General features: G+C 45.8%; 1 protein-coding gene across 1 annotated transcript; it reads left to right on the top strand.

Annotated features, from left to right (window-relative positions):
- The first annotated feature begins 1,429 nt into the window (after positions 1–1,429).
- On the top strand, positions 1,430–22,854 carry DAD1 (defender against cell death 1). Its single transcript, XM_040968975.1, has 3 exons — positions 1,430–1,726; positions 11,712–11,885; positions 22,626–22,854. The coding sequence occupies exons 1-2, from the start codon at positions 1,516–1,518 to the stop codon at positions 11,840–11,842; spliced, it is 342 nt and encodes a 113-aa protein (XP_040824909.1). The 5' UTR covers positions 1,430–1,515; the 3' UTR covers positions 11,843–11,885; positions 22,626–22,854.
- Positions 22,855–24,832: the final 1,978 nt, after the last annotated feature.

A 24,832-nucleotide genomic window follows, 5' to 3' on the forward strand; every position in this document is an offset into this window, starting at 1 on the left:
CAAAAGCATCCTCCCAATGGTGGTACAGTTTGAAGTGGGATACTGGCAGGGGAGCAAGGCGCTTCCCTAACTGCTGATGAGGATGAGAGAAAGGTTCAATTTGGCTGAGGCACCTGCACTTTCCTGCCCTATTACATGGAAACAGGAACCAGCTGGCTTCTCCACTGCCTTTTCCTCTCTTTCTTAGCAACATAAGAGGACTTAGCCCGAATTAAAGCCTTTCTTTTTTTTTTTTTGGCAGTGTACATATTCAGAGGTGTGAAGATGGCTTTCGCTCTTCACATCAATCTTAACAGACAGCCACGCTTTCCCTTCTTTCTAGATCCGAAGCAGGACCTTGCTCACCCTCATAAGGCTTATGCTGATATTTTCCAGTTTAAACGTAAATAAAAAGGGAAAACTGAGGAGCCATCGTTGGTTTTAGTCATTTGCTTGCGTACCTAGCACACACAGTTCAGCTGAAAATTAAGTGGCGATGAGTGTGAAGACACTGATGAAAAGGGGATAGCTGCCACGTGTAGAAAATCGGGTTCATGTCAATCATGTGAAGTTAAAAGGGCAGCGGAAGCCAGGAGGCAGAGACTTTTTTTTTTTAAGCTAAAATGTTTAAAATAGTTAATGGCACTTGTTAAAATACAGAATCTCCAACCTTCATTTCAGATTCTCTGCCAAAAGACCAGGGTAGGGTAGGTTTGAACCGGGCCCACTGTGGCGGCCTTCCAGGTTCACGGAGCCAGCTGCAGGAGGGGAGCTACAATGGTCTCCCTTCCACCACCAGCTCGTTAGTGACTGCCATTCTCCCGAGGGGTCTCTACAACTGAGCACAACTTTGGGCACCAAGGAGGTGGCCGAGAAACGTTTGTTGAATGAGTGGATAGCTCAGGTTCCTACCGCAGGGCCAGATCCCAGAGTTCCAGTTCAGAACCTCCTAGAGGTCAAATTCCCTTCCCACCCTCCGGCCCTGGCTGGCTGCGGAGGCTCTCACCGTGGAGACACTGATTGACTCTAACGACTGGCATCTGCAGAGGACGCCCTTCACAGAGCTAGGGCTGGTACCGAGCCGCAGCTGCTCCACAAATGCCTCACAGTAGATCCAGTTACTCTTCAAGGTTGCAGGATGGCCAAGGAGAGCCGGAACTCTCTGCTGAGCTACACAGTCTGCTGTAAAAACTTTTCCCTCTTTTCCGCCTACGCAATCCTGTTGCCACAGCAACTGTGGGCGTGACCAACCGCACGGCGGAAATAGGAAGAAAGAAAAGGTACACGTTTCCAGCTCACGGATACATCCGTGGCACACGCGCAGTAACGTTTTCTGGCTGTAGTTCGCGCTCGGTTGGCTCAGTGTGCGTCTGCGCAGTAGTTGCCCCGCCCCTTCACCTGCCTCCACGCCTGCGCACATCCATTCACCGAAGGGGGCGGTGCTGGGCTACGACGTTGCGCACGCGCAGACCTGACATCCGTGGTCATTTCCTTCGCGGTTTGGGGCGCGCGGGGCCGGGTACCTGTGGAGCAGTCATGTCGGCGTCGGTGGTGTCTGTCGTCTCCCGGTTCCTGGAGGAGTACTTGAGCTCCACGCCGCAGCGTCTGAAGCTGCTGGACGCGTATCTCCTGTACATACTTCTGACCGGGGCGCTGCAGTTCGGTTATTGTCTCCTCGTGGGCACCTTCCCCTTCAACTCTTTCCTCTCGGGCTTCATCTCGTGTGTGGGGAGCTTCATTCTGGCGGGTAATAATGAATGACTGTGTTTGTAATTGTGATGATAACGTGTAACCTTTGGTCCCCAACGCTGCCCGTGAGTGTGGCGGTGGAGGTGGTCAGTAGGCTGCCCGGCAGCTGCTGCCCTTCCCCAGGGCTCAGGGAACTTTGCTTTAACTCAACTTTAGAGTCGGCCGACTGGCAAAACCCGCGGCCCGGCTCTGCATCCTCTGTCGCCTGGGCCTCATCGCCGTTAGCTTCTAGTGGAACATTTCAGCGATTGTGTGTGGAATATAAATCCACTCGCTTCACTCACTTTTGCCTTTCAGCTTCTCCTGCTCATTATAGACAACACTGTGAGTGTTTCTTGTCCTCAAGGACTTCACAGTCCAGTTATGGAACAAAGTGTTAGCGTTGCCTGGAGACTTCCTTCATGCTGGGCCCTGCTTAAAGTTACACGTCTGTCATTCACATAGCTAGTTCAGGTACATGAAGATGTGTTTTTCTGAACTTAAAACAGGTCTGAGGACTTGACTTGTGCAGTAGCATGGTCTGGAGTTGTGGAATTAGCCTGTTGATTGGATACTGGACCGTCACCCTTGAGTTTTGTCGAAAATGATCAAGACCAAGTTGTCTCTATTTTGTTCCGGTGCATTCATGACCAACAGTTCTCTCTCTTTTTAAAAAAGATTTATTTTATTTGAAATGCAGAGTTATAGCGAGAGGGAGAGACAGAGAAAGATCTTCCATCCGCTGGTTCACTTCCCAAGTGGCTGCAGTGGCTGGAGCTGAACCAACCCAAAGCCAGGAGCTGGGAGCTTTCTTTTGGGTCTCCCACCACCCATCCTGTAGGCTGTGGATGTGTGGATGCAGGATCCCAAGGCCTTGGCCCACTCTCTGCTGCCTTCCCAGGTTGTAAGTAGGGAGCTGGAACAGGAGTGGAGCAGCCTGGGCTGGACCCAGCATCTGTTTAGGATGCTGGGGCCGCAGGCAGCAGCTTTACTTGCCATGCTGTTTCTCCAGCCCTAGGACACACTGTTTTATTAGCCAACCCTTTATGAAAGCCTCTGACTAGTTTTGTTTGGTGTTTGCCCCAAGGTCTGGAAGAGTAGAGGAATGTGGGGTCTGAGAAATGATTTTAAAAAATGTGTACTCTAGTCCCTTGTCACCTTGGCTTCATAAAAGCCTTGGATGAAGAATTGCCTTTACATAGTTAATTAGGGTAAAAAGGTTCAAGGGCTACAGGAAAGTGGGTAAGACTGTTATTTCTACATTATTTCATGTATCTGAGGTAAAGGGGGATATTAAGGGATATTAAGGGAGAAGCCCCACTCAGTTTCCCACCCACCCCAAGTACCGGATGTGGGGAATGCGCTGAGATACTTGCTCAAGTGGTTTTAAAAATTCACCATTTATGAATCGCTGCCAATCTCGCCATTCCAAGCACGATGAGGTCATTGAAGAATCCACTGCTTGACACAGTCCCTCATAGAGTCTCCATTTGCTCAGCATTCCGCTGCCAACAAATAGCTGAGGTGGTTGATTGGCTTGTTCTGTCTTTTGTCTTTTCATGGTTAGGGTTCTGAGTCCGGCATTTCGACTGGGGAGATCCCCAAAGAAACTTTGAGGTATTCTCAGACCAGATTCTTGTATGTTCTAGCAAGCACATGGCCCGGCACAGTCCATTGCACCGATCAGCTGGTGGTTGCAATTGCTGGGTCCGTTCTCTTTCCAGCCCTGTCTTCCGCTGGAACCAATGGGTGTTGTAGTCCAGCCTGGTTCTGCCCAGCACACATTCGTCCCTCACATAAACCAGTGGGAGCTGCAGCCTAGGCGGAGCGACCCACAGTAACACCCACCAGGCCTGCCCCCTACCCTGGTTTGCCAGTATGTGTAGCAGACTAGTCCAGTTTGTCCCACATCCCATTTAAAGCCAGTGATTTTTGAATATATGACTTTTGCTTACACTGCGACCTGTTTCTAGCATGTTGTGTCAAACAGAATTGGTGGCCTTCCTTCCCTTCACTGCAGTGGGAACTAGTTCTCTTGTTATTGGAGGGAATGCCTAGTAGAAAGGTGTATTAGTTGTGGGTTTGATTGGGGGGTTTGGTTTATCTAATTTTACTTAGATTTAACAGGCTATAGCAAGAGAAACAAAAGTGACTTCTGGAAAAGAAAGAATTCATGACAATTCATTGTTGTTGCTCAAGGGTATAATTTTCTTTCTTCTATCTTTTAAGATTTACTGTATTTAATTTTTATTGGAAAGTCAGACAGAGAGGGAGATCTTTAGTCTGTTGATTTGCTCCCCAGGTGACTGCAACAGCTGGAGCTGAGCTGATCTGAAGCCAGGAACTTCTTCCGGGTCTCCCACATGGGTACAGGGTCCCAAGGCTTTGGGCCGTCCTCGACTGCTTTCTCAGGCCGCAAACAAGAAGCTGTATAAGAAGTGGAACAGCCAAAGCACAAACTGTTGCTCACATGGGATACTGGCACTTGCGGGGAGGAGGATTAGCCAATTGAGCCTTTGCACTGGGCCCAGTGCTACCACTCTAAAAAATGTTTGCTTTTGGCCTGGTGGTATGAAAATGGGAGAATTACCTGTGTTTGTCAGTCATAATGTTACTATAGTGTAATTACTGAGCCTGGGTATAAAGAAAAGAGATTGATTCAGCTGATAGTTCTGGAGAGTTAAGGGTATGGCACCAGCATCTGTTTGGCATCACAGTGCTGCGAGCTGGTGCCAGCTGAGACCAGTGAGGCTGGGCAATGGTCAGAATTGGCTGAAAACAACATGTCAGTCCCTGTGAGAACTTATCAGGCTCTCTCAGGATTTCCTTTATCCTTTTGGGGGGTTGGCCCCCAATACCTGAGGAGTTCTCATTAACCTCCTTTTTATTTCTCGTTAAAAGAAACTGTCTTTAATATATATTATATACATATAAATTTCATATATGAAAATATTAATTTAATTTATGTAATAAAAGTATATATACAGTTGTTTTAAATTATTTTAAATAGAAATTGTTATTAATATATAATTTTAAAAAAGATTTATTTTTATTATTTTTTATTGGAAAGGTGAATATACAGAGAGGAGAGACAGAGAGGAAGATCTTTCGTCCGATGATTCACTCCCCAAGTGAGCACAATGGCCGATGCTATGCCAATCCGAAGCCAGGAGCCTCTTCCGGGTTTCCCACGTGGTGCAGGGTCCCAAAGCTTTGGGCCGTCCTTGACTGCTTTCCTGGGCCACAGGCAGGGAGCTGGAAGGGAAGCGAGGCTGCCGGGATAGAACTGGCGCCCATATGGGATCCCGGGCGTGCAAGGCGAGGACCTTAACCACTTGCGCCACCGTGCTGGGCCCCTATAATTGTTTTAATAAATGACGGTGATTTGATGACGCCTTAGAGACCCCAATGTGGGGAAGAGTGTTCTGAGGCTGCTTGCTACCCAGGTGGTCTCAGTAGTTTTGACATATTGTTAGCTTCATGGCTCCAATCTCTGTAAGGTCTTTGGCTTACCAAGCTCACCTTTGTGCATCCACAGACCTGGGAGCATGCTGCACAGCTTGGCCAGGAGAATTTCCCATACTGTCCTGCTTTCCATCCTCTGACGAGGCAGTTGGCATCCCGCATTGGTCTAGATGAACTGGCTCTCCTGGTCTGCCCCCAGACCTGGTTTTTGTGTGTGTTGGCATGTGCTGAGGCCTTGCCTGACTCGGCCTGCATCCCATTCAGCTGTTGTGCACACCGATGGGTGCTGCAGCTTAGCTCTCTCTGACCAGTTCCCAGATCTGGCCCACATGTATGCTGACAGGTGCTACTACCCTGTCTAGGCTGGTCCGCACCCAGGTCCAGCTCTTGTGCTTACCAGTGATCAGTACAGCATGGCAGGGTGTGCCCACAGTTTTGCTGCCAGGCATGCATCCAGCCTGACATGACTCAGATTCAGTAATGGTACCTGCCAACTGTGTGCAGGCTGACTTCTCAACGTTTGTCATCTCCCAGACCTTCACCCTAGGCACCAGCCTTCCAACACATGAACTCTTGGGGATAAACTGTATCCAAACCATAGCACTGTGATTTCTAAAAGGAACTAAACACATAAAATTGCCATTGAGAGGCCTTTGTTTTGTATTAGTCAAGTGTTGTATAGTAGGCTTTAAAAAACTCAGATGGGCCCAGTGCGATAGCATAGCTTTTAAAGTGCCTGTATGGGATCCCAGTGCTTGTAAAGTGAGAATTTGACCGTTGAGCCATCGTGTTCAATGATTTTTTTTTTTAAAGATTTGTTTTTTATTGGGATGTCAGATTTACAGAGAGGGGAGACAGAAAGATCTTCTGTCCACTGGTTCACTCCCCAAGTGGCTGCAGTGGCTGGAGCTGAGCTGATCTGAAGCCAGGATCCAGGAACTTCTTCCAGATCTCCCATGGGGGTACAGGATCCCAAGGCTTTGGGCTGTCCTGCTTTCTCAGGCCACAAGCAGGGAACTGGATGGGAAACGGGGCTGCCGGAACATGAATCGGTGCCCATAGGGGATTCAGGCACGTGCAAGGTAAGGATTTAGCCACTAGGCGACCACGCCAGGTCCTGGTTATTATTACTATTTTTAAAAGATTTATTTTTATTGGAAAGGCACATGTACAGAGAGGAGGAGAGACAGAGAGGAGTATCTTCTGTCCAATGATTCACTCTCCAGGCAGCCGAAACGGTTGGTGCTGAGCCAATCCGAAGCCAGGAGCCTCTTCCGGGTCTTCCATGCGGGTTCAGGGTCCCAAGGCGTTGGGCTGTCCTCAATTGATTTCCCAGGGAGCTGGATGGAAGTGGAGCTGCTGGGACATGAAAGCGCCCATATTGGTTCCCAGCGCGTTCAAGGCGAGGACTTTAGCTGCTAGGTCACCGCAGTGGGCCTGATTATTATTATTTTTTTAAATAAAGGTTTTGATGCAGAAGTCTGAGGTGTGACCTTAGACTTTGTGTTTCTTTGTTTTTTTTTTTTTCTTTATTTTTGACATTCTTTACATAGTTAATTAGGGCAAAAAGGTTCAAGGGCTACAGGAAAGTAGGTAAGATTATTTCCACATTGTTTTTTTCCTGTATCTGGAGTTAAAGGGGGAGATAAAGGGAGAAGCCCCACTCAGTCTCCCACCCATCCCAGGTCCCTGATGTGGGGCGTGCTCTGAGGGTCCTGCTCAAGTGGTTTTGACAGGTCAACAGTTCTGAATTGCTGCCAGTCTTGCCATTCCAAGCACGATGAGGTCATTGAAGAATCCACTGATTGACACAGTCCACCCTAGAGTCTCCATTTGCCCAGTTTTTCACTGCCAACATATGGCTGAGGTAGTTGACTGACTTATTCTATCCACTGTCTTTTCATGGTTAGGGTTATGAATCTGGCAGTTCAATATTGGGGAGAAACTTTGTCTGAGGTGTTCTTAGATCAGATTCTTGTATGTACTTGCAAGTACAGGGCTCCAATTAGCTGGTGGTTGCAATTGCTGGGTCCGTTCTCTTTCCAGCCCTGTCTTCCGCTGGAACCGATGGGTGTTGTAGTCCAGGCTGGTTCTGCCCAGCACATACTCTGCCCTCACATAAACCAGTGGGAGCTGCAGCCTAGTCGGAGCAACCCACAGTAACACCCACCAGGCCTGCCCCCTACCCTGGTTTGCCAGTATGTGTAGCAGACTAGTCCAATTTGTCCCACATCCCATTTGGCTCTCATACATGTTGATGGGTATTAAAGCTTAGTTCCATCTAACCAGCTCAACTATCCAGCCCACACACATGCTGTTGGGTGACGTTCTGTCTAGCCACCCCTGCCCCTATCCTGGTTTTCGTGCCTTCCAGTGGGAGTGGTAACCCAAGAGGGAGGAGCCCACTATTTCCCTTCTAGGCCTTAGTGTTTCTTTTTAAAAAATATTTGTTTATTTGAAAGAGCAAGCTAATGAGTGAACTTCTATCTGTGAGTTATCCAGGGCTGGGCCAGTCTGAAACCCGGAGCCAGGAGGTTCTTCCTGGTGACTCATGTGAGTGGTGGGGACCCAAGTGCTTGAGCTGTCCTCTGCTGCCTTCCTCCACACCTTGGCAGTGAGCTGGATGGGAAACAGAGCAGCCAAGACTTGAACCTACTCCTGTGTGGGATGCTGGCATTGCAGGTGGCAGCTTAGTGCACTGTACCTCAACGCTGGCCTCAAGGCGTCTGTTTCTTAATATTGTGATACAAATAACTTGGCTTACTATGATCGTTGTCATGATGATGTCAATTTATTACCGTGTTCACTTCTGCAGAGTTTTTTTTTGATTCCTCATGTTCGCCCTTGGGGTCTGCTGTGTGTTCTACCCTGTAACCACTGCTAATGATTTGATATCCTTCAGATTTTTTTCTAGGCTTCAACTTAAAAAAACGACAAAATAATTGCAGATTTTTATATATAATTTACCTGTAATTAAGCTTTTGTAATAGTTCATGGAAAAGGAAGATAACACACATTTCCCATGACTTATTTTTTAAGTGCCCTCATATTGAATGGAATAAATGTTTTGATTTTTTTCTGCTTCATAGCTTGATAGCTTTGCTGCTGATGAATAGAGAATTCACCTTATTTTGGACGCTCAGGTGGGCTTTCACTGCTGTCTGGAGTATAATGTAGTTAATCCCCTGGATGACATCTGGGTTGCTTTCATCTTTTTAACTTTACAAGCAAGCTGTTGGACTGTCTTTGTTCTGTATGAAGCAATCCTTTGTAGAAAGGCGAAAAACATTTGAAATATTAATGGGCAGTGCCGGTTGCTCTCCCCATGGAGCAGCTGCTGTGTGCTTCCCACAGCGGGATTTTAATTGGTTGCCCTTGCTTCAGTCAGTGTCCTTCCTGTTTTGAAGTGTCCGAGGGCCTGCAAAGATCAGTGGTGCTTCCACGGTGTTTACATATTTAAGTGAATGAGAGCTGTTGCCATGGCGATGGGCTCTGGCGATGTAGTATGATCGTTTTCTGACCTTTGGATTACATTTCAGTTCGTTGTCTTTGCTTTGTCAGTGATGGGATGAATACTCGCCTGAAGCAAATTCATTTTTTTAAAAGTAGTGTAATAATTTATCACAGGCAGAAAGATGTTTTGGGAGTATATACTCCTGGAACTTCCTTTTCATGTTACTGGTGACTGTGGCTAATGTGCCCTGACTCTTCAAGGGTGTGGAGCTGGGCAGTGTGAGTTCTCTGAAGAGTTAAGTAGCACAGGTCTCGTGCCTTTCTTGAGTCATACAAGCAGCTGGTAGAAGTTTGGGCTCACAAAGATTTAAGCTCTGAGGGGGTCGCACATGAACCTGTCTAAATCCCTGCTGTTATTTCATGCAGTTCTGTTAGAAAGCAGAAATTCGCCTTTAAATTATTTTCCTTATTTATTTATTTATTTTTAAAGATTTATTTTCATTACAAAGTCAGATATACAGAGAGGAGGAGAGACAGAGAGGAAGATCTTCTGTCCGATGATTCACTCCCCAAGTGACCGCAATGGCCAGTGCTGTGCCATTCTGAAGCTAGGAGCCAGGAACTTCTTCGAGGTCTCCCACACAGGTGCAGAGTCCCAAGGCTTTGGGCTATCTTCGACTGCCTTCCCAGGCCATAAGCAGGGAGCTGGATGGGAAGTGGAGCTGCTGGGATTAGAACCGGCACCCATATGGCATCCCGGCGTTCAAGGCGAGGACTTTAGCTGCTAGGCCACGGCGCTGGGCCCAGATTTATTTATTTTGATCGGAAAGGTAGATTTTTAGAGAGGAGAGAGAGAGATCTTCCATGTGATGATTCACTCCCCAAATGGCTGCAATGGACAGAGCTGAGCCAGTCCGAAGCCAGGAGCCTCGTGTGGGCCTCCCACGCAGGTGCAGATTCCCAAGGCTTTGGGCCATCCTTGACTGCTTTCCCAGGCCACAAGCAGGGAATTGGATGGGAAGCAGGGCTGCCAGGATTAGAACCAGCGCTCATATGGGTTCTCTGTGCATGCAAGGCGAGGACTTTAGCCGCTAGACTACCGTGCTGGGCCCTGGCCTCACTTTTCAAAGTTTTTAAAATTTATTTTGATTTTATTTGGTGGGTAGAGAGACACATGGGGATACAGGGAGGGACAGATCTGCTCTGTGCACTTCCCAAATGCCTGAAAGGCCAGGGGTGTCCCAGGCTGAAGCCAGAAGGCTGCAGCTTCATCTGGGTCTCCCACATGGGTGACCAGGAAGCAAGTGCTTGAAGCGTCATTTATTGTCTCCTCGGGGCACATTAGCAGGGAGCTGAATCGGAAGCAGAGCCACAGCACTTGAGTCAGGCACTCTGATGTAGGACACAAGTCTTTCAGCTGGTTACTTAGGCCACTGAGCCACACACCTGTCCTGAAATTCAAGTATTAATGACTTTTTGTATTTTCAGTTCAGTCCTTTTGTTGCTGCTGCAAGCACATTTCCGTTTAGGTATAATCAAAACACCTTTGATTTGTGAGCTAAGAGAATATGAGGAGTTTGGGTTATATATGTTTTAATTTGAGTGACTGTGGCTTTTAGTGTGACTCCGAGGAGTCTTATTTACTGTAACAAGCAGCTAAAGCAAAAGTTAAGTGTACAACTTTGATGGTTTTTTATATTCACCATCCAACCACTGCCTAAATGAAGATATAAAGTGTTATGTTGCCTGGAAAGGATGCTCGTGTCTTCCTCATCACCCCTTGTTCATGAGAGGACCACTGTCTTGACTTGAATTACCATAGACTTGTTTTGCCTAGTTTTAAGTTTAACACATACGGTATGTTAAAAAAAAATTTTGCTTGAAAGCCACAATCACAGACTGTGAGGCAGAGAAATCTTTCTTGAAAGATTGATTTATTTTTATTATAAAATCAGATATACAGAGAGAAAGATCTTCTGTCCAATGATTCACTCCCTAAACAGACGCAGTGGCTAGAGCTGCACCGATTCCAGGAGCCAGGAACTTCTTCTGGGTCTCCCATGTGGGTGCAGGGTCCCAAGCCTTTGGGTCATCCTTGACTGCTTTCCCAGGCCATAAGCAGGGAGCTGGATGGAAAGCGGGGCCACCGGGATTAGACCAACACCCATATGGGATCCTTGCACATTCAGGGTGAGGTCTTTAGCTGCTAGGCCAATGCGCTGGGTCCGAGGCAGAGAAATCTTGAATTCACTGGTTCACTCCCCAAATGACTTCTATAGCCATAGTTGGGTTAGCCTGGAGCTGGCAGCCAGGAGCTTCCTCCAGGTCTCCCACTTTGGTGCTGTGGCGAGAGGACCTGGGCCATCCTCTGCTGCCTTCTCAGGGCACTAGCAGGGAACTAGATCCGCAGTGCTGCAGCAAGGACATGAACCGGCACCCATGTGGGAGGCCAGCCCCACAGCCGGAGGATCAGCTTGCGTGCCGCTGTGCTGGCCCCTTGTATGTACTCTTTATATTTGGATTGTGTTTCCCAGCATATTTGAAATTTATCACTGTTGTGTATAGTGGAAGTTCTTTTTTCATTGCTGTGTAATATGTTTTCATATGCTGTACTTTATCCATTTTACCTTTTGTAGACACAGATTTTTTTCAATTTTGAATTATTATGGGTATCTTTTCTATATATTCATGTTCAGAAGATAGATTTATTTGAAAGGCAAGACAGGAAAGAGAGGGGAGGGAAAGTGATCAGTTGGTCTTTCATCTCCTTGTTCTCTTTCCAAATGCCTGCAGCAGTCACTTGGGCTGGGATGAGGCAAGGAGCCTAGAATTTCATCCAGGTCCCCATGGGGGCCATCATTCACTGCTCTTCCAGCTGCACAGCTGGATTGGGTGTGAAGTAGCCAGGACTTGAACCAGCAACTCTGATACGGGATTCGAGTATCACCAGTAGTGGCTTCACCCATTGCACAGAACGCCTGTCTGTATGCACATGTCAGCCATTTCGGTTCGTTAGAATCATTGTGTCACAGGATCATAATTGTTTATACCTCTAGATAATCATGCTTGCGTTTTTCTTCTTGTAGTGTGCCTGAGAATACAGATCAACCCACAGAACAAAGCGGATTTTCAAGGCATCTCCCCTGAGCGAGCCTTTGCTGACTTCCTCTTTGCCAGCACCATCCTGCACCTTGTGGTCATGAACTTTGTTGGCTGAAGCGTTCCCGTAGGTGCAGCCTAGGAGAGGAGACTGGAAGAACGTAAGTTAATACTAACCTTTGTCCTATAGTGTTGGTTTTAGGAAGAGGAACTAAATGGGGCTGGTTTTGATCTTGGTTGGCAGTGCTCCCATATTGCTGATGCAGACGTCTGTAGACGTAAAGTGTGTATTAATATCATTATGAGTTATTAATACTGCCTCTCTCGGTCATTGCCTTCTCACTATTTAGCAGATCATTAAGGTAACAGAAAATGAATGCCTATAGCAGATACATTAATTCCTACACCAATAACTTCGTGAACATAACTCAGATTTTGGACGAGATATAAATTATAGGTTTTGTTTGCCTTTAAATTTGCTGTTCCTTTTTCTTTTTCTTTTTCTTTTTTTTTTTTTTTCCTTTTTGATTTTGATCTTCTGTGGTTTTAACTGCTTGTCCCTGCTTTGAACTCCTTGACATGCTTCACCTGGTATCTCATACCTGGCCATCTGGTGTACACTGAATGAAAGACTGGCCATTTGCTATGTGTCCTGAAGTAGAATTATTTTGGGAAATTGGGTTAATTTGGGAGCATATTGAAAAATGTGAGATTGGGTACTTCTTTCATTCATCCCTCCTCCCCCTTATTTTAAGTTAAGTAATAGTACTCTTCTTTCCCAAACTCTTATGTGGAATTCTGGTGTAAAATGCAAAAGTAAGAGTGGAGTTTTGATTGACAGAAGTGGAAAACCCTCTCTGCTTGACCTCTCCTACGTGTGTGACATTCTCCATCTCCCTAAGCGGAATCCTAAACCCAATAAGGACCTGGGATTTTCTTAGTATAAGGGAGACTTGGGCCCTGAGCACCCTGGTGACCTTGTCTGACCTCATGGTTAAGTGGTTGCCGACTAGTGTCTGGGTCCAGTGGGGCTCCTGGCTCAGTGCTCATTCCAGTCCCCAGGGAGCTTAGGGATAAATGCAATACTGTTTTCTTTTCCTCTGCACTAAAACGATTATGTTGCTCTGCCTGAGTGGTAGAGAAAGGACTGTCCTGGGAAGTGTCTTTGTACTTTCAAAGCGAATATTCCAGGACCAGGCTCTTCCCATCCCAGCCTGGTCAGGTATCAGTTTTGTGTTAATCCGCAGTAGCCATGTGCAGAGTACATGTGGTAATGTCACTGACTTCACTTTCTGGCATGCATAATCAGTTACTTATAAAGCTACATAAATCCTTGCTTTTGTATTGCCTCAAAAATGCTTCTGTGGGTGTAGTTTCATTTTTGGTAATGGTAAGTTGACAGATGGTGTATTTCAGTGAAAACACTCAGGAACCATTTTATTCTGTTTGGTTACAACTTAGCTCCTTGGAGACCTGATGAAGATGAGTGTTTCCCCAGCCCTGCCCACCTGCCACCCTCCCTCTTCAATCCCCAGTTAGTGCCTTGTTTTCAGAACCACAGAAGAGTGGAATGGGGCTCTTGGCCTTCAAGGAGAGAACAGTCTAATAGAGGAGAAGCCTTGGAGACCAATAGTTAAGACATAAGGTAGTTAGAGCCTCACTGACAGCTGGTCTGTGAAGACACTGACCATGCCAGCTGATAGCAGGGACAGCAAGCAAGTCATGTGGATGGTAATTAATAGCTGTTAGGTGCTAGGTAATTGTTACCAGAGGGTAAGCTTGGGCAGCTGGGAGCTGACCCACCAGCATTGACTTTCCTGTTCTTGTGAATATCCCGGGTGACACTGGGGCCCTCTGATTAGCCCTGCTGCACAGGGTGCAGTCTGTTCACCTGACCTCAGGTTCCTGAAGTTCTCTTTGACTAAGGGAGCCATGATGTAGATTTAGGAAGAGGACAGAGCAATCGTTTCGTGGATGTTCTCTCGGCTCAGGGAGATACCAAATCATGGGAAATTATGTCCCAGAGCTGTCGTGATTGGAGGAGGGTTGCTGCAGAGAGCTTACTATTTCAAAATTATGACAAGAAAAGAGACAAAAAAGCAGGCTCAGCGGAAACTGTGTACTGTAGACCATATTAACAACCTGGGGCCACCTGTTCAGCTGGGAATTATGGGCCCAGGCACAGCCAAATTTCCCACTCTCAGATTGGGATGTTAAATCATGCTAGAAAGAGTTTGTACATACAAAAGTCATCCTCTCTTGGGGACTCTCAGACTATTTTCCATAGAAATTCTTCACTTAACATACACTACACTGCCCCCCTTTTAAATATAAAAGTTTAACTCTACACTCAAATTTTTAAAATGTATACTTTTAAAATATACATTTATTGGCTCCTTTTTATGTGCTTCTAACTCAACTCTGTGTAGTGTGCCAAAGCGCTTCCCAAATACTTTCCCAGTGAGTTCTCAATATTTATACCAGCTTAGAAAGTAGAATCAAACAGATTGAACAGTCTTCCTGTTTTCCAACTGAGAGGTGGGTATCAAAAAAATAAACCTCTATAGTGTGACTAACTGATCTTGCCTGGATTTGAGGATGACATTTGAAACAGGCAACCACCCTGAAAAAGGCAGATCAACAGAAAATGGGTGAAAATCGAGTAAAGAGATGTAATTTCTCAAAAGTGAGGAAGTTAGCAAATACTGAGCACCCACTCTGTATCCCTGCTTTCAGTGCTGTTTGTTCCAGCCCCAGCTCTCAAAGTAGCGTCACGGGGACAGGTTAATGTTCCCATGACAGGTGAGGACCTGAGTTCCAAGAGCCTTGCTAGAAAGCTGACAACTAAGAAGTCTCATAATTCAGTCTTTATTTCAATGAATAATTGCGTAGAAAATATGTATGTGAGACAGAACTCCCATCCACTGTTCCCTCCCCCAAATGCCTGCAAAAGCTGGGACTGGTGGGACTAGAGCCAGGAACTGGTCACCAGTGTGGGGGATAGGAACCCAGTCAAATGAGCCATCACCTGCGGCCTCCCCGGGCTGGCGTTATCAGTCCCCAAAGCTTAAATTGAATCCAGTTGCTTTGGTGTGGCAGGCCGGAGTTGTAACAACTGTAAATGCCAGCCCCACGACTGTTTTCGAACCTCACTTTGATTCAAGTTTGTTTTCCATGTAGTGTTAAGTGTGGAGTTAAATGACACAAGAGGTATGTTATCACCATTCTCACCTTATTACTTCCTTAACCTTTCTTATGACAATTTTAAATGGGGAGAAAAAATAGCATGATAATGTAGCAAACACTCTTGTATTCGCCACCTGGAATTAGCAGATTTTGAAGAGCTATTTTGAACAAATATTATTGATTCAGCTAAGTTCCCTTTGGATTCCCTGTCTAGTTCCAGTTCCTTTTCAGTCCTGTGAGAAGACTTTGTGGCATTTTTTTTTAAGGTTTATTTTATTTTTATTGCAAAGTCATATATACAGAGAGGAGGAGAGACAGAGAGGAAGAACTTCCATCCAATGGTTCACTCCCTAAGTGACCACAATGGCTGGAGCTGCACCAGTCTGAAGCCAGGAGCCCAGAATCTCTTCTGGGTCTCCCACGTGGGTGCAGGGTCCCAAGCTTTAAGGCCATCCTCGATTGCTTTTCCAGGCCACAAGCAGGGAGCTGGAAGTGGGGCTGCTGGGTTTAGCACCGGTGCCTATATGGGATCCTCTTGCATGCAAGGCAAAGACTTTAGCTGATAGGCTACCGTACTGGGGGCCCTTCATGTTTAACCAGGACTAACATGATGATATCTAGATCTGTTATCACAGTATTTCCAAGGTGGAGACCTTGTGATGTCCTACAGATGGCAGTCTGAAAAATCTTACGGGGAGAGTTAGCTGCCCTGTTGCTTGACAGTACTGGCTGTTGATCTGGGTATTAAGAAAGATTCACTTTTTTCCCCCACATTTTACATTTATTATTATTATTATTGTCATTATCATTATCATTTTAAAAAAAGATTTATTCATTTTTATTACAAAGTCAGATATACAGAGAGGAGGAGAGACAGAGAGGAAGATCTTCCATCTGATGATTCACTCCCAAAGTGAGCGCAATGGCCGATGCTATGCCTATCCAAAGCCGGGAACCAGGAACCTCTTCCGGGTCTCCCACGTGGGTGCAGGGTCCCAAAGCTTTGGGCCGTCCTCGATTGCTTTCCTAGGCCACAAGCAGGAAGCTGGATGGGAAGTGGGGCCGCCGGGATTAGAACCTGGTGCCCATATTGGGATCCCAGGCGTTCAAGGTGAGGACTTTAGCTGCTAGGCCATGCCACCGGGCCCATCATTATCATTATATGATACAGTTCCATAGGCTCCTGGTATTTCCCTTATCCCAGCCCCAATTCTCCCCCCCCCCCCACCTAGTTCCTCTATATCGTTACTAAAGTATAGTTCTTCATACACAGTCATATGTCCATCATTGCGGGCATGGACAATGGCAGAGAGTCCAGAATCCTACTGTCAAGATAGAGTAAACAATTTCATTCTAAGTCTATCTTTGTCTGGAAGTAGAAATGCATACTACATTGTATCTTCACATCTGGATATGTTAGTCTATTTGACAGCTACTGTTCATCCCCTCAAATGAAAAATCATAATACAAAATCAACAATGGAAAGAACAATAGAAATTTACAATGCTATCAAGTTGAATGACATGCTACTAGATATGACAGTCTCCGTTACACAACTACTATACATCCCCTTAAATGAAAAGCCGCAAAACAAAATCAGCATCAGGGAGAAAAAAGAAATTAACACCATGAAGTTAAATAACATGCTACTAAATGACTAACATGTAGCTGAAGAAATGAAAATCAAAATCTTGCAGAAAATGATGCTACTATATGATCTATGAATCATTGAAGAATTTAATCAGAAGAAGGTGTTTTGAAGAGATGAAACTAACAGAAAACATCAAAACCCATTCGATACAGTTTCTGCTGATTTTGTTGGTGAAATGTGTCTCTTCTAGACAACAAATAGATGGGTTTTGTTTTTTTAATCCAGTCTACTTATCTGTGATGTTTGATTGAGTTTAATCAAAAGATTTACTTTTTTTGTTTTTTAATAAAAATGCTCCTGATTGGTTCCTGAGTTGCAGAGTCTGGGGCACACCTGCAGTGATGGCCAGGGGTTGTCATGGGGGTGCAGCACCTGCAGTGATGGCCAGGGGTTGTCATGGGGGCACAGCCCCTGTAGTGATGACCAGGGGTCGGCATGGGGGCGCAGTGCCTGCAGTGATGGCCAGGGGTTGTCATGGGGGCGCAGTGCCTGTAGTGATGACCAGGGGTCGGCATGGAAGTGCAGCCTGTGCAGTGATGGCCAGGGGTCGGCATGGGGGCGCAGCACCTGCAGTAATGGCCAGGGGTCGGCATGGGGGCGCAGCCCGTGCAGTGATGGCCAGGGGTTGGCATGGGGGCGCAGTGCCTGCAGTGATGGCCAGGGGTTGTCATGGGGGCGCAGCACCTGCAGTAATGGCCAGGGGTTGGCATGGGGGCTCAGTGCCTGTAGTGATGACCAGGAGTTGGCATGGGGGCGCAGTGCCTGCAGTGATGGCCAGGGGTTGTCATGGGGGCGCAGTGCCTGCAGTGATGGCCAGGGGTTGGCATGGGGGCGCAGTGCCTGCAGTGATGACCAGGGGTCGTCATGGGGGCGCAGTGCCTGCAGTGATGACCAGGGGTTGGCATGGGGGCGCAGTGCCTGCAGTGATGGCCAGGGGTTGGGATTGGGATGCAGTGCCTGCAGTGATGGCCAGGGGTTGGCATGGGGGCACAGCGCCTGACCATGACAACACCGGGAGAGTTTTTGCTGAAAGCTTGTGGTAGAACACTGCTAGTTGGCTTTGTTATGATGGAGACTGGCTTCCCATAGGTCTTAAAGTTGGTCGTGTTTAATCCCTCCTGGAGCAAGGAGGCTACAGGACAGAACACTTTAACCCTGAGAGGAGGTACTGTTTACAAACATGCAATTGTATTGGCTTTTTGAATTCTTGAGTTGAAAATATAGTGATCTGGAGAATTACCTTTGGCAGGGACTCCAAATGTTATTTTTAAGGCTTTACTGCCACCTAGTGGCTCGTACATTTCCTGTGTTGGGAGAGTGTGTTGCTAAGCCTGGGGAGCTACCTCGGGGGAGGAAGTCACCGACCTGACCTTTGTGATAGCACTGAGTTTCTTTCCAGTCATTGGAGGGCAGCAGAGGGCCACGTGGGTTCAGATGGCGGGAGGAGGGGTCCTTTATGTTCTGGCCAGAAGTGGGCAGTGTGGAGTTAGGAACAAAAGGCTGTGAAACCTAAGGTGGCCCAAGGATTTGATTGTACAGGGAGGATGCTCAAATGTCTCTTGATTTTTTTTTTTTTTTGCCTTTTTTTTCTGGAATTTCTGTTGCTCTCAGCAATGACCTTTCACTGGCAATAATCTAATTTTTTGTTGGTGAGAGTCCTATTTAGTTTTTATTTCCATTTTCTCTTTAGCATTTCTATCTTATGTTGGATTAGGTCCAGCTACCAAATAGTTTCTCCAAAAGGAAATTATCCTAAATTTGTAGAAAATCTGCTCAGTTAGGCACAGTAAAAAAGTTTTTCTCCCTGTTTTAACTCATTTCCTCTTGGAAATTAATAATTATTAATATTAATTATTCTTAAAACCTTGAATCTGATTATTTTATGTACTAAAAAAAATCAGTAATTGATGACTCTAATTTGTGACTGAACTTTAATTTGCATTTGGTTCATTAAAGCTACTTTAAAAAATGGAGAGAAAGAGAACATTAAGTGGATTTGTGTTTCTGAATTTCATTGCTGCTCTAATTCTCTGCCTTATCTTTGCCATCCTTCCAGCTCAGATGAGCCCTGTGTGGCGTCTTCTCCCCAGGTTACTTGGGGCCTTCTTCCCTGGGCTCTCAGGGCCCACTGTGCGTGTTTCTAAAATCATGTTGTTATGCAATTGTTCATTTACTTTCCCGTCTCTCCCAGGACTCTATATCAAGTTCCTTAAGTCTATCCTAGACTCTATATCAAGTTCCCTAAGACTGGCCGCGTCAGGGCTTAGCACAGGACTGACAAGGGTAATGCATGCTTACTGAATGAAGAAATCACTTTCAGCATTAGGGTAATGACTCTGTGATCGATTACTGCATGGAACAAGTGCTGTGGAGGATCAGCTCCTGTGTCGGGCTATGTGGTGGGGAGAAGATGGGAGAAGACATTGGAAGACCTGCTTTGTGAGTTTTGCTCTGTTGACCAGTTGAATGCACAGACAAGCCATCTCCGAGCTGTAATTTTCCTTGTCTGCATAGTGGAGGTTGGCCTGGGTTTTCATCCAAGCTTCTGTGGTATTAGAGCCTTCATCAATACAATTTATTTCCCGCAGTTGTTGCTTTTTATCAATGTTTCCGGAATCCCCTGTCCATTCACGGGAGGGACAAGAGTGATTAGAACAAAATCATCTTCTCAGGCGTGTAGGACTCATGCACATTCCACACATGCTTTTACTTGTGTGATTTTTGCCAATCACTCTGTGATGGAGGTGCATTGATTTTACACACCCAAGGTGATTAAACTTTGGTGACGTTGAACTTGACTTACTCCAGCCCTGGAACCACAAAGAGACTAAGTGGGAGCTTGGCCCTGACGTTTGGCCTCTAGACTTTTATAACCCTTTCTTTCTGTTGTGTTCAGGGACTTTGGGTAGTGAATATGTGTGTTTTCCTGTTAGAAATTTTGCATTAGAAATGAGGGGAGACACTTGGAAATCTATTAACAGTACCTGCTGCTGTGGATGTAGGGGAAAAGGTACCCCACCTCCACTGTCAGTGGGAGTGCAGGCCAGCGCAGCTGCTGTGGAAGTCAGCTGGAGAGTGCTAAGACAGCTGAGATTAGGGAGTGATTATTATTATTAGGTGGAGAGGGGGAACCCTATATACAACACCTGTATCATGGAAAATAATAACTAAAAAAATACAGAAACAAAACAAAAATAAAAATGATGTGAGGCAGATAAGAAAGGGTGATGACAGACTGTCTCAGATGCCTCTGCCAAGTTGGTCATCTGTACTGTGGCCACGCAGGTACAGGACTTGCACCTGTGCTGTCCAATAGAACTTTCTGTAGTGTGAGTGTATTCTGCTCTGCCCAGAACTGAAACCATCAGCCATATGTAATTTTTAAAAATATAAAATACCTTCAAATTTTTCTTTCTTTTCTTTTTTTTTTTTTTTAGGCGGCAGAGACACAGAGATACTTTCTGTCCACTAGTTCACTCCCCAGATCCCTGCAGCGGTGGGGCTGAGCCAGGCCAAAGCCAGCAGCCTTGAACTCAGGGTCGCTTAGTTGGGTGGCAGGGATCCTGCTGCTTTGAGCCTTCGCTGCTGCCTCCCAGTGGGAGCCTGTGAGGCTGGTCGTAGGGAGCAGAGCTGGGACTTGAACCCAGGCTCTGATGTAGGGTGGGAGTATCGTAAGAGCCTCTTAACTGCTGAGCCAAATGTCTGCGTTATTAAAATGGACTAAGTGGTTGAGAAACCAAATCTTTAATTTTCTTTTATTTTAATCGAGTTTAAATGGTCACCTGTGGCCTGTGTCTGCTATCAGATTACATCTCTGAGAGGGTTAAGCCATCTGAGCTCTAAAGCTCCTTTCAGATTCAGAAATACATGATCTATACCTTCCAAAACCTGAGTGATTCAGATTGAGCTGAGAAACCAGAATTCTTGTAGTCTGGTCTTCAAGTCATATTATCTGTGATTTCTGTTTTAACTGGATGAGCAGGTTCAGGGATGAGGTGGATTGGAAGGAAAAAAAATCAGTATTTGATGGAATCTGCCTGGTGTTAGTTTGTGAGTAGACTTGGTGTTACAGAAGAATACAAATTCCAAATAGAGGTGCCCGTGTCTGGCATTCTTTTTCCAGTGTATACAGAGTGGGAATTGTGCTGTGTCTTGCCTTCCTCCCCCCTGTTTTTTAAAAAACATGAGTAGAGCAGATTGTTCCAATGGCACTGTCTTTTCTGCATAGGGGGAACAGCTGCAGAAGTCACACTGACTCCTCAGTAGGTATCTTCCATTTTGCGTATCTTAATATCAGGGGAGGGACGTTTTGTTAGTCATTCCTCAAAGCCTTATGCCTCAGTTAACAGTGGCAGCCATTCTTCTGAGCTGTTGACTAGTCTGATTGTGCTGAACTCTCAATGCAAAGCATCCAAGCCCCTCTTATCTTAGCCTAGTGTCTGGTACATATACCTTTGCCTTAGAAGAAGGGGAAAAGATGGTTGTAAATAGTTTTCTGAAAACCCCTACCAAAGATCTACTGTTATTTTGCCTTCTACATGAATGGTCTTCATGGCCAAGATGAAAATGTTTCATTTAATATAGACTCTTATTACTTGATTTACATGCCAAACCATATTTCTTCTGGAATCTTCAGCATGCCAAGGCTTTGTTTCCTGCTCTGGCCTTGTAACTCCAGGTCTTTGTCACCATTGGAGCTGATGCCACATGGGCCTAGAGTCTCCTGCCGGAGAACTTGCTTAGGAAATTAAGTGCGAATAGATGAGTCTTCACAGGCCTTGTACTTTTTTGGCACTAGGAATACATTTTTGCTTCCTCCTTTTGTGCGTTCTTTTCACACATTTCTTACAGTATTACTGATAAAAAGTGTATGAGGCATTTCTCTTAGGGATTGTTAGTGGATTAAATCATACTGAATAGACAGCAATCTCTGGGTCATTTGAACAAAGTAAGGTGGTGTGTGCTCGTTTACCTAGTCAGGATTTTAGTTCTTCTGGAAGGCATGTTTCCCAGTGGTTTTTGAGTCCTGCGGTGAATAGATGGCTGTAACATCTTCAGGCACACTGCAGGAATGTCTGTTGCTTAGATATCTTGGGGCTCAAGGCCAAGAGGCCAATTTCTGGTTCCCTGTATCTTGGAGTCCACTAGGTGAGAAGATTACTCTGAGGGACTTAGAAAGGGAGCCTGTATTTTTGGGATGAGGGTCTTCACCTCACATTTTATATGCCCCAGTGCCATCTAGTTTTAGCAGCAGTGTAGCCAACTAATTTCTCTTGGAGTTAATTCTCAATTTTGCCTTTAAATGAAAATTCAATTAGGGATCGGTTTTGTGGCTCAGTAAAGTTACTGCTTGTGATGCTGGGGTTTCATGTTGGAGTACTAGTTTAAGTCCTGGTTTCTCCACTTCCAATCCACCTTCCTGCTGATGTGCTTATTAGGAAGGCAGTGGAAGGTGGCCCAAATTCTTGGCTTCCTGCCACCCATGTGGGAGATAAGGATGGAGTTCTGGATTCAATCCGGCCTAGATTTGGTATTATAGTTTGGGGACTGAACCAGCAGATGGAAGATGTCTCTCTCCCACTCTTTCTCTCTTTTTGTCTCTTTGCCTTTTAAATAAATGAATGAATGATTAAATAAATAAATAAATACGTGAACCTAAAAAAAAAACTGACCTCCTCTGTTTGGCCCTTCGTTAGACCTGGGCTTGGGGATTTTTCTTTACCTTTTTTTCTTGATTCTTTTCTTCCCTGAATCCCCTTAATATTGGATTTCAGTACTAAATCCAGAAAAGCTTCTAGCAAATCCCTTACCTCAAATGATTTGTGGACCAGGAGGTCAGAGTGACTTAGGTGAAGTCAGCAGTGATTGGTGATGGAGCCGTTTCCTGTCCTTAGGCTGTGGTGTACTGGGGATTGAGGTTTGACCATTGTACTTGTTTCTGTTTGGGTGTTCTTGCTTGATTTGAATGCTTTCCTGAGCTTAGGAACGCCAAAACTGTTTTGTGGGTTTAAGAGTTGAGGATTTGGCCCACTAGACATTTTACCTTTCTGCTTCTTTCTTTTAGGTTCTTTTTGACTTCACCTGGATAAGTTATTGAGAAGGCAGCCTGTTGGACACGTGGATTGTCTGAAGATTAGTGTTTACTTGCGCCTGTGATTTGGTGTGCAGATGGAGAGCCCAGAGAAGTTCACTCACTCTGTCTAAACAGCTTTGTAATGAACAGTTATTAATTATGACCTCTGCCTTCCATTAAGTGTAACCTTTTGCTTTCCAAATTAAAAAGCTCCATGCCACTCCTCTGAGTGTCTCTGGCTCTTTTATTTGTTTTATTCTCTATTAGCATCAAAATCCTCTTTTCCCCTTCAGTCTTATGATGTGCTAAACTCTTTGAGTGGATGACTTGCAACAGTGAACCTCCATCCTTGTTTTCACGAAGTTAATGATGAAAGGCAGGGCTGACAACCTGGGAAATGGCAGTCCTTTGTCTTTTCCCTGGAGCAGGTAATCCCTTATTAATCCTTCCCTTGTTACAGGTGCTTCGGCTCTTAGGACACAAGGCATTCCTGGAACTGCATCATTAAGCACTTTGTTAGAAATTGAACCAAGTGTGTGCTTTTGCATTTACATTTGTTTCAACATGCCTTAGTGGGAAAATGAAATATGCATCTGTTAGGCAATGTAAGCAGAGTGTAGAAAGTGGGGATTGCTTAGCGGTTGATTTATAGCCTACGATAGACTCCAAAGCCACATTCTCGAGTGTTCTTGCATTTTGTTCTTGCAATTATCTCAATCCTTGTTAGATGGGTTGGGAAATCAGAACTCCAGGGTTGTGACGTGCTGAAGATCAGAGTTCCTCGCAGAGCTCAGGTAGAGCGTAGGTCTGCTGACTGAGGTCTAGGCATATTTGTACACATCATGCTGGCAAGCCTATTTGCATCTTGGGTGCTGTTACTGTCGCCGTGTCTCGGGAACAAGCTGTGACATTTCCACTGCTTGTGTTCGGCTGATTGCGGGGAGGGCTGACTTAAGGGGTGATGCGCTGAAGTCTCTTCAATGGGACTGCACATGAGTGTCCCCTGGGAAATCAACACAGCATCTCAAAGCCCAGACCATATCCCAGGCCGGTGGATTCTTCAGGAGTGGCTTCTGTAGTTGGGGGAAATAGCCAGGTGATAGCAGTGCGCTGCCAAAGTAGAAGAGCACAACTCTGGGTTCTTGCTACTGAATATTCTCTGACTGGCAAAATGGATACCACCTAGGTGCTTACCTGAAAGGAAAACTCCCAGGTCCCAGTCCAAACCCGCAAAAGCAGACTCTTCATCTTCCCAAGGTCCCTAGGTGATGAGTTTGCAAAAAGCTGCTGCAAAGCAGTGGTTTGCAAACCTGGGCCTATCTCACGGGTACCTGGGAGCTTGGTGCAAAGCTTGGGCCTCTGCGGTTTCCAGTGACTGACTTAACTGATGACATACTCTGGACAGTTCTCAACGGAAAGCAGCAAGCTTTTCTTAAATGAGCAGGCAAGACTATTCTAATATGCTTAGAAAAACTGGCTGTTGGTCCATAGGTCATGCGTTACCGCTAAGAGTATGAGTTAGCTTAATTTGCTTTGTAACTTTTAAACAGCCATCATATAGCTCTGTCAGGGCACATCTGAGTTTTTTTTAGTGTATATTGGACGAACCGGCATTTTGAATAAGTGACAGATTGGACATTGTAGCACAGTGAGTTAAGCTGCTGTATGAAATGCTCTCATTACAGAGTGCTGGGATCTAGTCTGGTCTCTACGTCTGGTCCTGCTCCCTGCTGATACACACCCCAGGAGGCAGCAGATGATGGCCCAGGAACTTGGGTTTCTGCTTCCCATGTGGGAGACAAGAGTTCCTGGCTCCTGGTTTCAGTGTGACCCAGCCTTGCTGGTGCCAGTGTTTAGGAGGTGACCCAGCAAATGGAAGAACTCTTTGACTTTCCTTGTTAATCACTCTGCCTTTCAAGTGAGGAAAATGTCTGAACTGGGTTGGTGTTTGGTTGAGTAGTTGAAGACATCCCGTGTAGGAGTACCTCGGTTTGACTCCTGCCTCTGATTCTGGTTCCAGTTTGTTATTGATGTGCACCCCGGGAGGCAGCAGGCGGTGGCTCAGTTGTTTGGAACCTGCCATCCCTCTTGGAGACCTGGACTGAGTTTGAGACTTCTGATTTGGTCCGGATCTAATCCACACTGGCTGTTGTGGGCATTTGGGGAGCGAACTCCAGTGGACATGGCAGATGGGAAGT

The sequence above is a fragment of the Ochotona curzoniae genome, unplaced genomic scaffold, assembly GCF_017591425.1.
Source record: "Ochotona curzoniae isolate NIBS_2020 unplaced genomic scaffold, NIBS_Ocur_1.0 scaffold_4701, whole genome shotgun sequence".
Lineage (NCBI taxonomy): Eukaryota > Metazoa > Chordata > Mammalia > Lagomorpha > Ochotonidae > Ochotona > Ochotona curzoniae.